Here is a 15,438-nt window from a genome sequence, read left to right on the forward strand (position 1 = left end):
TAGATTACATCATGTTCACCACCAAAATACTAATTACAACCCATCACCACACACATGTACCGAATTATCCCTTTCACCCTCCTACCTCCCCCCTTCCCCTCTGGCAACCACCAATCCAATCTCTGTCCCTATGTGTTTGTTTATTGTTGTTATTATCTACTACTTAATGAAGGAAATCATACGGTATTTGACCTTCTCCCTCTGACTTATTTCACTTTGCATTATACCCTCAATGTCCATCCATGATGTCACAAATGGCTGGATTTCATCGTTTCTTATGGCTGAGTAGTATTCCATTGTGTATATATACCACATCTTCTTTATCCATTCGTCCCTTGATGGGCACTTAGGTTGCTTCCAAGTCTTGGCTATTGTGAATAACGCTGCAATGAACACAGGGGTGCGTGTACCTTTACAAATCGGTGTTTTCAAGTTCTTTGGATAAATACCCAGCAGTGGGATAGCTGGATCATATGGTAGTTCTATCTTTGATTTTTTGAGGAATCTCCATACTGTTTTCCATAGTGGCTGCACCAGTTTGCACTCCCACCAGCAGTGTATAAGAGTTCCCTTCTCTCCACATCCTCTCCAACACATGTTGTTTCGTGTCTTGTTAATTATAGCCATTCTGACGGGCGTGAGGTGATATCTCATTGTAGTTTTGATTTGCATTTCCCTGATAGTTAGTGATTTGGAACATCTTTTCATGTGTCTGTTGGCCATCTGTAGATGTTCTTTGGAGAAATGTCTGTTCAGGTCTTTTGCCCAATTTTTTATTGGGTTGGTAGTTTTTTTGTTGTTGAGATGCATGAGTTCTTTATATGTTTTGGAGATTAAGCCCTTATCAGGTGTATGGTTTGCAAATATCTTCTCCCAATTGTTAGGTTGTCTTTTCGTTTTGTTGATGGTTTCCTTTGCTGTGCAGAAGCTTTTTAGTTTGATGTAGTCCCATTTGTTTATTTTTTCTATTGTTTGTCTTGCCCGGTCAGACGTGGTGTTTGAGAAGATGTTGCTAAGATTGATGTCGAAGAGCGTACTGCCTATGTTTTCTTCTAGAAGTTTCACAGTTTCAGGTCTTACATTCAAGTCTTTAATCCATTTGGAGTTAATTTTTGTGTATGGTGTAAGGTAAGGGTCTACTTTCATTTTTTTGCAGGTGGCTATCCAGTTTTCCCAACACCATTTGTTGAAGAGACTTTCTTTTCCCCATTGTATGTTCTTGGCTCCTTTGTCAAAGATTAGCTGTCCATAGATGTGTGGGTTTATTTCTGGGCTTTCGATTCTATTCCATTGATCTGTGTGTCTGTTTTTGTGCCAGTACCATGCTGTTTTGGTTACTACAGCTTTGTAGTATATTTTGAAATCAGGGAATGTGATACCTCCAGCTTTGTTCTTTTTTCTCAGGATTCCTTTAGCTATTCGGGGTCTTTTGTTGTTCCATATAAATTTTAGGATTCTTTGTTCTATTTCTGTGAAAAATGTTGTTGGAACTTTGATAGGGATTGCATTGAATCTATAGATGGCTTTAGGAAGTATGGACATCTTAACTATGTTAATTCTTCCAATCCAAGAACACAGAATATCTTTCCATTTCTTTGTGTCTTCTTCAATTTCTTTCAGAAATGTTTTATAGTTTTAGGTGTACAGATCTTTCACCTCTTTGGTTAAGTTTATTCCTAGGTATTTTATTCTTTTTGTTGCAATTGTAAATGGGATGGTATTCTTAATTTCTCTTTCTGCTACTTCGTTGTTAGTGTACAGAAATGCAACTGATTTTTGTATGTTGATTTTGTATCCTGCAACTTTACCATATTCGTTTATTACTTCTAAAAGTTTTCTGGTGGATTCTTTAGGGTTTTCTGTATATAAAATCATGTCATCTGCAAATAGTGACAGTTCCACTTCTTCCTTTCCAATTTGGATCCCTTTTATTTCTTTCTCTTGCCTGATTGCTCTGGCTAGGACTTCCAGTACTATGTTAAATAGGAGTGGTGACAGTGGGCATCCTTGTCTGGTTCCTGTTCTTAGAGGGATGGCTTTCAGTTTTTCACCATTGAGGATGATATTAGCTGTGGGTTTCTCATATATGGTCTTTATTATGTTGAGGTACTTTCCTTCTATACCCATTTTATTCAGAGTTTTTATCATAAATGGATGCTGTATCTTGTCAAATGCTTTCTCTGCATCTATTGAGATGATCATGTGATTTTTATTCTTCATTTTATTAATGTGGTGTATTACGTTGATTGATTTGCGAATGTTAAACCATCCCTGCATTCCTGGAATAAATCCCACTTGATCGTGGTGTATAATCTTTTTAATGTATTGTTGTATGCGATTTGCTAGTATTTTATTGAGGATTTTTGCATCGATGTTCATCAGTGATATTGGCCTGTAATTTTCTTTTTTTGTCTTGTCCTTGTCTGGTTTTGGTATCAGGGTAATGTCAGCTTCGTAGAATGAGTTAGGGAGCTTCCCCCCCTCCTCAATTTTTTGGAAGAGTTTGAGAAGGATAGGTATTAAGTCTTCTTTGAATGTTTGGTAGAATTCACCAGGGAAGCCGTCTGGTCCTGGACTTTTATTTTTGGGGAGGTTTGTGATTACTGTTTCGATCTCCTTACTGGTGATTGGTCTATTCAAATTCTCTACTTCTTCTTGATCCAGTTCTGGAAGGTTGTATGATTCTAAGAATTTATCCATTTCTTCCAGATTGTCGAATTGGTTGGCATATAGCTTTTCATAGTATTCTCTTATAATCTTTTGTATTTCTGAGGTGTCTGTTGTAACCTCTCCTCTTTCACTTCTGATTTTACTTATTTGTGCCTTCTCTCTTTTTTTCTTGGTGAGTCTAGCTAAAGGTTTGTCAATTTTGTTGATCTTTTCAAAGAACCAGCTCTTGGTTTTATCAATTTTTTCTATTGTTTTTTTGGTCTCTATTTCATTTCTGCTCTGATTTTTATGATTTCCCTTCTTCTACTGATTTTGGTCTTTGTTTGTTCTTCTTTTTCCAGTTCCTTCAGGTGCATTGTTAGATTGTTTATTTGAGATTTTTCTTGTTTGTTGAGATAGGCCTGTATCGCTATAAACTTCCCTCTTAGATCTGCTTTTGCTGTATCCCATAAATTCTGGCATGTCGTAGTTTCATTTTCATTTGTCTCCAGGTATTTTTTGATTTCTTCTTTGATTTCTTCGTTAACCCAGTCATTGTTCAGTAGCATTTTGTTTAATCTCCATGTATTTGTGGCTTTTCTGATTTTCTTCCTATAGTTGATTTCTAGTTTCATACCGTTGTGGTCAGAAAAGATGCTTAGTGTTATTTCAATCTTCTTAAATTTATGGAGACTTGTTTTGTGGCCTAATATGTGATCAATCCTGGAGAATGTTCCATGTGCCTTTGAAAAGAACGTGTATTCTTCGGTTTTTGGATGGAATGCTCTGTATATATCTACTAGGTCCATTTTGTTGTAGTGTGTCGTTTAAGGCCAATGTTTCCTTATTGATCTTCTTTTTGGATGATCTATCCGTTGGTGTAAGTGGAGTGTTAAAGTCCCCTACTATTATTGTGTTACTGTCTATTTCTGTTTTTATGTCTGTTAATAATTGCTTTATATATTTAGGTGCACCTACATTGGGTGCGTAGATATTTACAAGTGTTATATCCTCTTGTTGGATTGTTCCCTTGATCATTATGTAATGCCCTTCTTTGTCTCTTTTTACAGTTTTTGTTTTAAAGTCTATTTTGTCTGATATGAGTACTGCTACCCCAGCTTTCTTTTCATTCCCATTTGCGTGGAGTATCTTTTTACATCCCTTCACTTTCAGTTTGTGAGTGTCTTTAGGTCTGAAGTGTGTCTCTTGTATGCAGCATATATATGGGTCTTGTTGTTTTATCCAGTCAGCCACCCTGTGCCTTTTAATTGGAGCAGTTAGTCCACTGACGTTTAAAGTAGCTATTGATAAGTATGTACTTACTGCCATTTTTTAACTTTTTTTTTTTCTCAGTGTTTTAGTAGTCCTTCTCTGTTCCTTTCTTCTTCTATGTAGAATTGATGGTCACTTTAGTTTGACCTCTGTCTGAAAGCTGTACTCTTTAACTCCCCTCCCTCCTCATGTTTTTGATATCATATCTAACCTCTTTGTTGTGCATTTGTATCCATTACATTCTAATCATGGAAATAGATCATTTTTCCTATTTGTGGTCTTTTCTTTTCCCCTTAAATCAGTCCCTTTAACATTTCTTGTAGCACTGGTTTCTTGGTGACAAACTCCTTTAATTTTTGCTTATCTGGGAAAATTTTGATCTCTCCTTCCATTTTGAATGATAACCTTCCTGGGTAGAGTATTCTTGGCTGTAAGTTTTTTCCTTTTATCACTTTAAATATATCGTGCCATTCTCTTCTAGCCTGTAATGTTTCTGCTGAGAAGTCAGCTGATAGCCTTATGGGGTTTCCTTTGTACGTAACTTGACATTTTCTTGCTGCTTTTAGGATTCTCTCTTTGTCTTTAATTCTGGACATTTTGATTATGATGTGTCTTGGTGTGGGCCTCTTTGGGTTTATCTTGTTTGGGGCTCTCTGTGCTTCCTGTACCTGGATGTCTGTTTCCTTCCTTAGGTTAGGGAAGTTTTCATCTATTATTTCTTGAAATAGATTCTCTGACCCCTTGTCTCGCTCTTCTCCTTCCGGGACACCTATAACACGGATGTTAGTGCACTTGATGTTGTCCCAGAGGTCCCTTAGAATGTCCTCAGTCTTTTTAATTCTTTTCTCTTTTACCTGTTCACCTCGGGTAATTTCTTCTAGTCTTTCATCCAGCTCACAGATCCGTTCTCCTGTATCCTCTACTCTGCTTTTGAGTCCCTCTAATGAATTTTTCATTTCCAGTATTGTATTCTTCATTTCTGATTGGTTCTTTTTTATATCTTCCATTTCTTTGTTGACATTCTCACTGAGTTCATCTATTCTTCTCCCCAGATCAGTGAGCATCCTTAACACTCTTAGTTTGAACTCTCTGTTGGGTAGGTTGCTCATTTCTGTTTCACTTAGTTCCTTTTCTGGGGTTTTGTCCTGTTCCCTTACTTGGAATGTATTCTTTTGCCTCCTCATTTTGCCTCTTTCCCTGTGCTTGTGTCTACGTATTAGGTAGGTCAGCTATGTCTCCTGCTCTTGGATAGGTGACCTTATGTAAGAGATGGCTTAGGTGTCCTCCAGTGTGCTTCCCTAAGTTCTCAATGTTCCAGGGGTGACCCCTATGTGGGCTACGTGTATCCTTCTGCTGTGGCCTGTTTGCTCTCCCTGTAGGCACCCAGGGAGGCTGAGTTATTCTCCTGGGCAGCTGTTGTAATGCTCAGCTGCTTGTAGTTGTTGTGGGCCCTTCAGTCTCTTTATCAGGTGTGGGGAGCCCCAGCACAGTTGGCTGCAAGTTCTAATACCACATTTGTGTTGCAGTATTTCTTTTAAGTGAGTAGGCCCCCAGCGTGGCAGGTTGTTAGGCTCAGGGCCTTACAATTGCTGTAAGCCTTTACCCTATTAGGTCTCTTGTCAGCTCTCTGAGGATTGCAGCTGGGTGGGGCTGGCCTCAGGCACAGGAGCACCCAATTGTTTCAGGTTTTGGAAGGTGGAGCAAACCTCCTATGTGGGTCTTTGAGAAGCACAAGTCTTCTGCGGCTGAGAAGCCCTGCCGCCCACAGGTCCACACACACAGTCAACACAGTCCTGCCCTGTGTGAGCGCCCTGACCTCCCCAAGCAGACCCAGTCTCTCCACGGCGGGAGCCCCACACACTCCGCTGCCGCCCCACACTCTCCACCAGCTCCTTGTGCACACCCTGCCCCGCTCAAGTCGGCTCAGGTGCCAGGCTGCAGAGAATCCAGTCACCAATCTATGCAGGCACACAAGTTGCCTGAGGGCTTGTTGTTGGGTGGGGCCAGTCTCTAGGGTGGGCTGCCTGCCCTGGCTGAGCTGGATTAAATCGGTGCTCTAGCGGGTGGGGCAGATCCTGGGCTAGCAGGCCCCAGGGAGAACTCCAATGGCGTCTGTGTCAGCACGCCCACACCAGGCCACAACAATGGCCGCCGCCAATGTCCCAGTCCCTGGAGAGGTCTCACCTCTCACTGAGATGCACTCAGGGCCTATTAGGTGAGTCTCTTTTCACCACAGCACTGTGCACCTTTCTTTGTGGTGATTTTAGGATGCTTCCTGAAACGAGTAAATTTGCGTGCGGGCCCTTTAAGAGCCAGTTTTAGTTTCTTTGTGAACCGGTTTTTCTGGGGGTGCTCCCCAGTGTTTTAGTAGCAGGCACAGTCAGATATTATGCCACTGGTCTCGATTGTCCTGGGTCCACAAAATGCCCACAGCGGGGGCGCTCCCCGGCTCAGGGCCCGGCGCCTCCAGGGAGGCTGCGTACCTGTGAGCTGCTCCCGGCGGCCGTGAAGCTGGCGGCTTGTGAAGGCGGCGTTTATCCTCTCCAGAAGGGAGTCTCTGCCTCTCCCACCTCAGTTAGGATTGTCCGTTGTTGCAGGAGTTCCTCTCATCCAGTTTTCAGTTCTGTCTCAGGGGTAATTTTTCCACGAGTAGTTGTAAATTGGCTGTGTCCACGGGAGGAGGTGAGTTCCGAGTCTGCCTACGCCGCCATCTTGACTCCGCCCCTCTCTCTAATCTGCTCTTAAGTTCATCTGGTGAGTTTCTTATTTTATATATTGTGTTTTTCAGGTTTAGAATTTCCATTTAGTTGTCTTTTATATCTTACATGTTTCTCTTTATTACGTTCATGCTTTCTTTAAGTCCTTTAGCATATTTATAATAACTATTTTAAAGTCCTTGTCTGCTAATTCCATTACCTGTCATTTCTCTGTTTCAATTGAGTAATTTTTCTTCTAATCATGGATCCCAATTTGCTTCTTCTTTGACTGTTTAGTATTTTGGGGCGGGGGGTTATGGATATTTTTTAATATCACTCTGTTGGCTGCTGGATTTTATTATTTTCCTTTAAAGAATGTTGAAGCGCCTTTTGGCAGGTAGTTAAGTCACTTGTGGGTCAGCTGGATGTTTTAAGGTTTGCTTTAAGCTTCATTATGGCAAGTCTAAAGAAACCTTTATGCTAGGTCTAATTTAGTCCTAGTACTAAATTAAATGCTAAATTTCTCTCGTTATGTGGGAGCTCTGGGAATTGTTCCGCTTACAAATCCTTATAATTATTTTCTCAAACTCACAAAATTTCACCAAATGTATGCAGTTTTATTATTCAGTGACAAACTCAAAGGGACCCTTATCCAGATTTTTGAGCTTTTTCTCTACATATGTACATTCTTTCTCACATATTGTCCCCCCAAATCCAGACACCTCACTCTCCCAATCTCCAATCTCCATGTCCTTATCAGGGAGACCACCATGGCTATGGTGGTCTTGGTTCCCCTCCCCTAACTGTGGGCCAGAAGTGCCTTCATATGGAAAGCTGGGGAGATTGGATGTCTCACCTCACATGTTTTCCTTCTCTCAGAGATCACAATCCTGCACTGCCTTTTGATCAATGTCTGCAAACAGTTACTTCATGTATTTTGTCCAGTTTTTTAGTTATTTATATTAGGAGAGGAAGTTCAGTTCTAGTTACTCCATCATAGCTGAAGATGGAATTTTCTCCTTAGGTGATATTTCTGCCAGCAGTACTTTTTCTATATGCCAGCTTTAGCCTTAACAGTAGCTTACTATATAAAACACTCAGATATTAAAACAATAGTATCAAGTGGCTTTTGAAGAGGTAATGGGGAGACGGGGGCAAGAGATTTATATTTATATGCTAGGTAGTAATGATACTTTAGAAGACATTATAGGGCAGTCACTGAAGAAAAGATGATTATATTTAATTAATTTCTAAAGAAAAGGTAACTTTTGCACAATGGTGAAATAAAAGGTTTGTGAATTATAAAAAAGAAACAGGTATGTATTTCAAGGAAGAGGCTAGTTGATGAAAATAAGTAGCTGCTAAAGGAAAAAGTGAGGATTACAAAGAAATAGGCATCTGGGCCTCTAGCCAAGGTGCTGAATCTGAGTGATATTCAAGTCAACGCAAAAGAATACTTGGCTCAGCACGGAAGAGAACCGGGTACAGAAATCTGTGATGAATGGAAGATGACCAGGCAATCACAAAAACTGAAGGCACCGCAGAGGACCGCTGACCTGCCTAATCTGTGTCAGTAACACTTCTAGCACATCTATGGAGTAGGAAGAAGGAAATAAGTGCTCTGAGGTCAAAGAAATATATTCACATCAATTCTTTTCTGTCAGTTCTGGAGCATACAACAAAGCATCTCATAGAGTCACAGAGGAGAGAAGTGCTCTCTTTTCACCAAGTTGAGATTTTCCCAAAGCCAAGAGCATCATGATACCAAGGCTGTTTTGTAAAAGCTGTTTTGGAAAGCATTGTCAGAGTGAGAATGCAGAGCTGCCTGCTTTGCAGAAAACAAGACACAGTGTTTGTTAACAACTAAGGGTACCATCTTTATAGCTCTATGATTCAATTCAACTAGCTCTAAGAACATGCTCTGGGGGAATTAGGAACTAGGAACTGGGGCAATAAAGACAAGTCAGATTCTTCTATCCCTCAAGTAGCTCACAATTCAGAAGAATAAAACTGAGATAAAAACATTCAAAATTTTGACCAATAATTCTTTGGAATTTATCTCAATGAGAAGTAAAACCATGTAATTTCTAAAATTTGCAAAAAAAAATGCTTTAATAGGATTAAAGCAGAATAAAAGTGTTCAATCAAGTTTAATAACAATGTAATATGATGTGCTTTTAAACCTTATAACTTAGTAAAAATATGAAAAGAAAAGTTGGGTTCAGCAAAGTCTTTGTGGGTGGGCAGGTATGATATTTTCTTCTCTACAGTCTTCCAGGGTTCCAAAGAGAATGACTTAACTTTCATATATATATTTCTACTCTCTGATGCAGCTTAGAATTTTCTAATTAGCAGCTATTGAGAGCCTCAAAGTGGATTCTCAGATTCATTATCTTGAAAGGGGACACCTATGGGATCATTGTGTTGATAAAAGAAAGTCTACGTCAATGTGACTAACAATTTCTTAGCTGCCTAGAGAGGCTGAATTACACTCATTTCATTGCAGATATAAAACCCGTTCTGCGAACTTGTGTTTTTCTTGCCTCTTTATTATGGAGAAGAGTATAGGACAATAGGCTTAATATATCTTAAACGATTGATAGGACAAAAATGAAAAGCAATAGTTGAACATGAAAGCTGAAAAAGTAAAAAAAAAAAAAAATTCCTTGGAATATTTAAATAGTTTTAACATTTTTCTTCTAAAGTCATCAAATCTATGATTACCTCTAATAACTCTAAAGGCACCTGGGTGATAAGTGGCTCCAGAAACCTACCTCTTGTACATGTTTCTTTGCACTCTTCCAGGCTTTCAAATCGATTCCGATTTCCTTCACAGCCCCCGTATACAAATTCTTCACACTGCTGAGTGTGAATGTTGAAAAAAAACCTCTTGATCAATGCTCTGCAGGGGCCTTCGTCCGCCTTCAATGCACAAAATGAATGTACAAGTTTCAGTGGTGGTAACTCAGCATCTACAAGGTAAAAATAAAAGATGTAACATATAATCCATCATCAACCCCGTAATATTCTTTATTTCCCTTTTAATACATCTTAATTTTAAGAAAAAGTACAATAATAAAACAGGCTGATATAAGAAACTATGAAAAGTTATTCAAAGTTATCAAAAAGGTAGATAAAGTTTATAAACTCATCAAATGAGACAAGTCTTATCAAATTTTATTAATCAAATATTAATTATTAACGATTAATTATGATTAACTATTATTAATAAACTATTAAAGGAAAATGTAGAATAATTTTTCTAGACTTTTGTTATACATATTGCTTAAACCTGTACTAGTTGACGCATATGGAATCGAGTGGAAGTTGTAAGGTAACTGATGTGTTACATTACCAGTAAGTAGAGACCTCTTTTTTAATTCAGCAGTTTTTAAGGGCTATTAATGGATAATTTTTTGAGTTCCTCTCCCTAATCCACAGCTGTGTCATTTTTACACCTGAAACAACTATTTACAAGCAACATTATCAGGGCTGATACACGATCCCAATCCTCATGAAAACAAACCAAAAAAAGCAACAGTATATTTGTATTCACATATGTATCTGTGTATCATACTATGTTAAACCATTCCCTAATTATGAAAATTTAGGTGTTTGACATTGCATATATATGCTTTTACTTACCATGATTGGTTTTTAACAATGGTGAGAAAACTTAAACAATGCTTTCTATGTTTTAAAATAGAATGAGGCAATTCTTTTGACCCTGAGTTATAATTTTTCCCTAGATATTCAGTCACTTATTTTCATCATAGAAGAATTTCCTATCTTGGGAAGGGAAAAATCAACTAAAATTTTTAAATTTGATTTTTATCAAGTCTAATATTATTAATAGAGGCCTCATTTTAAATAAGTTGTGTGTGTCTACAGAATCTACCGGTTAAGACAGACACTGAAAATTCTGGATGGTACAACCAAAATAGTAATGACCAAAGAATACCATATAATATTCCTTGAGTATTGTCTGTGTATTGAGTCTATGTCTTTTCTATGTCTTTCACTATTCACTATGATTCCTTATGGAGGATACTGAAACCTTAAGAAGACCTAAACCAATTTACCCTTTAGAGGGCAGCAGAATTCTAGTAAATTAAGTTGAAATATCTTCAAACAAAGTGTTTTAATGCACTATAAAATAATTTACTTTGAAAAAAGAAACATGAATGGATGTCACTTTAATACTTTTACGTAAAATATTTTAAAAACATAAGCTAAAAGACAGGTTTGTGAGTGTATGATCATCTAGAAAGAAATCAATTTTAATTTTCCTATAATTTCAAAACTGAATTTTTGAAAAAGAAAATATGCATATCATAAAAGTTGAATTAGATAATTTTATTAAGTCTCTTCTACCCTTAATATTTTATCCGAATGATCCACACTGAATTAATGTCAAGAATTGTCATATTTCAAATAATGTTAAAACATTTTATAAAAAAGTAATTGGAATGTTATTTTTTATTTTCTGAGTTATAAAATGATAAGTAGGCCTTGCAGTCTTGGAAGGGTTAAAAATCAAGCTTTCTATACATGAGTGGATATTATTACACTGTTTGATTTATTTGACACTAATTATTTATGCATATGTGAATTTTATCTTAACCACTAATGCAACTTATAATTTAAAAAAATCCGAGGTTAATTTGTAAAATACCATATTACCATTTGGATTTCTTTGATAATAGAATAGACCATTTTCTTCAAGTGAAATAAATTGGGCTGACAGAAATGATAGTACAGTAAATTTTCAGACCCAAAACTTGATGAGGTAGAATAACGTATAACACAGATTTGTCATGATACATACACATTATCTTCAAAAGACACAGTTACTTTCAGAACCACACACAGTTTTCATGAACTGGCTAATTAGCAAGTTATAATACTGGTCAAATCTCTAACATTGAATTTTTTGCACCTGTGCATTCTAGTGTTTTCAACTTTCTCTGGGTTATGTTCAATGGACAAAATATAATTTAGGTGTTTACCAATATGATATATTTTATAATTTTTACACCAATTGTATAGTGTCCCTAAAGCCAATCAATCTCTGTAATACATATGTAAATAACTTTATCAAAGTGAGTTAATAACTATTGATTACCATATATAAATTTAAATCTCATTCCTTTTTCTTTCTAATTATTTACATAACATTTTACGCTGATGAACTTATCTGCAATATAATTAGCTTTAAAAAGTATCTCAAGGCACGTCAAAAATTTCTATTACTGAGGCCGGCCTGGTGGTGTAGTGGTTAAGTTTGGCGTGCTCCGCTTCAGCAGCCCAGGTTTGCAGGTTCAGATCCTGGGTGCGGACCTAAATCATTTGTTAGCCATGCTGTGGCGGCAACCCACATACAAAATCGAGGAAGGTTGGCCTAGTTGTTAGCTCAGGGCTAATCCTCCTCAAGCAAAAAAAGAGGGAAATTGGCAACATGTGTTAGCTCACAGTGAATCTTCTTCAGCAAAAAAAAAGTAAAAGAACTTTTCTGTTACTTAAAAATATGGATACTTCAGAATTATAATTTTCATGAAATATTTTTAGACTTCCCTGAAATTCTTTATTTTTCTTAAATTATATACACAAGTACTTTTTCTATAGATATTCATAATATATACAACAGCATTTTAGAGTGTTGAAAATATTTTTCATATATAAATATCTGTACATAAACAAAAAATGACTTATGAAAAATGTTTTTCCCTTCATCATTGAAGTTATAATTGTCAATTTGAATTAAAAAGTAATTGAAAGCATATTCTGAGTAGTACATTTATGAATAATTATAAATGCTTTTTATATTCTCTTTATTTAAATATTGAGAATTCTATAACTGACACTCTGAGTTGTTAAAAAGTTGTGAGAAGCTAGAAAACTGCATCAAAGACCTTCAGTGGTGCCCCTGACTGAGAGCAGGCCCACGACAGCATCAGTGAATTAGCGCTATGCATTTGTCTACTCTAGACACATTTCTACAGGACTGACAAAATTTGACCTATCAGTTCTATAAATATCTCATTTTAGAATCAGACCTCAGAAGTCACATAAATAATTTTGAGAAGTGAGCTAGGAATAAAAATATTCTGCCATTTTGAATCTTATGGCTTTATACCATTATTTCAGAAATTCCTATAGCATTTCTCATATCAGATGATGGTCCTGATTCCCAAGTTAATGTTACTTGAGAACTTTACAGACACCAAGAAATTGAAACAATACTTCAGACAGGCACCTGTAATATGGGTCTCCAACTGTAGAGCACAGGAAGCTTTACCCAGTACCTCAGTTGCCATATATATTCAGGAAAACTATTTCTTATAAATCAGTAATTTATATCAGTTCTTTCTCATCGATGATTCCTCTGTTTTTGACTCTTAATATATTAGATATTCCTTATCATCATGCCAAATCTTTTATTTCACATTTTCTGTGTTAAGGATATGCAACCCCAAGTTCGACCTGCTATTTAGTAATTGTGCCACCAGGTGGCGGCAGAGCACCACGAAAACGCAAGACAGCACCCGGTAATTGTAGCATTCCTCCTGGTAGTCATCACAGCTAATGTCGTTTACTGAGTAATTACTGTGCTCCATATATTTCATAATTATATTATTTAATGATCACAACACCCTCTGAGTTAGGCATTATTATCTCCATTTTACGAATTGTAAAAAAAAAGCACAGCAGAAATTAATTGCTCAGTTCACACCATAAGTGAGGGCTTTAGTATTGACTCCCACGTAGTTCTACACCAGGTACCTCACAACTTCTTAGTAATTGAGTGATACTGTCACAGATGTCTGTGACTGAGATTCCTAAATTGGCATTTAGGTGAGGCACATAGACTTAATTATATAATTTCCACTCAAATTTTTTTCTAAAATTCAGTTTATAGAAACTAAAAAAGTTTTCAATGATGAAAGTAGGTGATGATTTTACACCAATTTCCTAAGGAAAACACTAAGAATTAACTTTTATTGACTGTATTTTGTTATTAGCTAATTATTTGTCTTTACTATTAGAATTTTAATGCATTTCTTATGTGAATCCTGGATTAGAAAATTCTTTGTGCAGTGAGCTTGCAACCGGCATTTGGGGGAGCATCTCTGAGGTGGGAGAGTGATCAGGTGTGCCCTCTTGGACACAGGGCCATGAATGCCGCTCCACTCAGAAGGGTGGAAGTCTGTCTTGTTTTCATTTCTTACTTTGGGTAAACCTTTTTGAAAGTTAATCGTCACGTGTTGATCATGTGTCAGGCACTGTGCTGCCATGGCAGATATGATAGTAAATCTGTGGCGGCAGCACCCTCTCTCATGGAGCGTTCAGACACTAAAGACTTACACAAACATTCAAGGAGCTCGGGATGCTGTGTGAGCGTATAATCAGACACTTAAGCTTGTCTGAGGGGGTCAGGGAGAACTTTCCTTTTCTTTTTTTTTTTTTTGTGAGGAAGGTTAGCCCTGAGCTAACATCCGATGCCAATCCTCCTCTTTTTGCTGAGGAAGACTGGCCCTGGGCTAACATCCGTGCCCATCTTCCTCTACTTTATATGGGACGCCGCCACAGCACAGCTTGACAAGCAGTGCGTCGGTCTGCACCCCGGATCAGAACCCGCGAACCCTGGCCCCAGAAGCAGAGCGCGAATTTAATCACTACACCACTGGGCTGGCCCCAGGGAGAACTTTCCTGAGATTTAAAACCAAGACTTGAAGAAAGTGTTGACAGTGACAAGGATTTGTCCAAAACCATGAAATTGGAAAACACATATGAGGCATTGGAACAGCAATTTCATCTGATGCAGAGAGATAGACAGGATTATGGTTTGTATTTAGTTATTTTTGTAATTGATTTCTTGTATTTTATGTCTCACCGTCTGAGGATTGCAGTCTCACTCTCCCATCCCCCTGTCTGGGATGTTGGATGGAAGGCTTCTGATAATATTTGGGGTATGTCATACCCTTCCTTGACTGCGAGAATCCTCCTTCTTCTGGAACGTGTTTGGGAAACTGGAGCTTTGAGGCTACTTACTGTTTAAGAGTCTATATGCTGTTTGACTGACCAAATGATTTGATTTCTCTGAAAGGGAAGAACAAAGACATGTACTCTTTGCCTTCTCTGTGCCAGAAAATGTGCCACATGCTTTTATGCAGTTTGTGTAAGAACCATATGAGTGTGGTTATTTACATCACTTATTTATAGATTAGGACACGACGAGTCAGAGAGTGTACATAACTCATCCAATTTTGCAAAGCTACTGTGTGGCAAACCACACAGGCAAACTTAGGTCTGTCTGATTCTAAATCTTATGCTTGCCTTTCTCTAAATGCTTCCTGCTATCTTCTCTCTCTCAGTCCAAAGGAATTTAAAAAAAAGTTTATCACCACTGTTTTTTATTATCTTTTTTGTTTTATTGAGAAGGTTATTCTATTTCATCCTCCCTGCTGGTTGGCCTGATTAAAAAAAAAGTTTACTATTGACTTGTGGGAGAAGCCATAAAATCTTGTATGTTTTTTTTTCCAAGATATGTAGTGCTTGTTTATTTTACAATAGTTTTAGATTTACAGAAGAGTTGTACAGATAGAACGGTTCCCTACACCCTTCACCCAGCTGCCCTCACGTTCACATCTTACATAACTAGGGTACACTTATAAAACTAGGAAGTTAACATTGGCACACACTATTAATTAAATCGTAGACTTTATTTGGATTTCACTAATGTCCTTTTTCTATTCCCCCATTCAATCCAGGAGACCACATCATTATGTCTCCTTAGTGTCCTACCATCCGTGACAGTTTT

General features: G+C 37.6%; 1 protein-coding gene across 3 annotated transcripts in view; it reads right to left on the bottom strand.

The window, feature by feature from the left end:
• TFPI (tissue factor pathway inhibitor) overlaps positions 1–15,438 on the bottom strand; it is a 99,689-nt gene that overhangs the window by 27,830 nt on the left and 56,421 nt on the right. For all 3 annotated transcript variants that reach the window (XM_058549390.1, XM_058549391.1, XM_058549393.1), the window contains one exon: positions 9,392–9,589. In XM_058549390.1, coding sequence (XP_058405373.1) covers positions 9,392–9,589 — 198 coding nt within the window. The remainder of the gene's footprint in view (positions 1–9,391; positions 9,590–15,438) is intronic.

Source organism: Diceros bicornis, chromosome 10, assembly GCF_020826845.1.
Source record: "Diceros bicornis minor isolate mBicDic1 chromosome 10, mDicBic1.mat.cur, whole genome shotgun sequence".
Taxonomy (NCBI): Eukaryota; Metazoa; Chordata; class Mammalia; order Perissodactyla; family Rhinocerotidae; genus Diceros; species Diceros bicornis.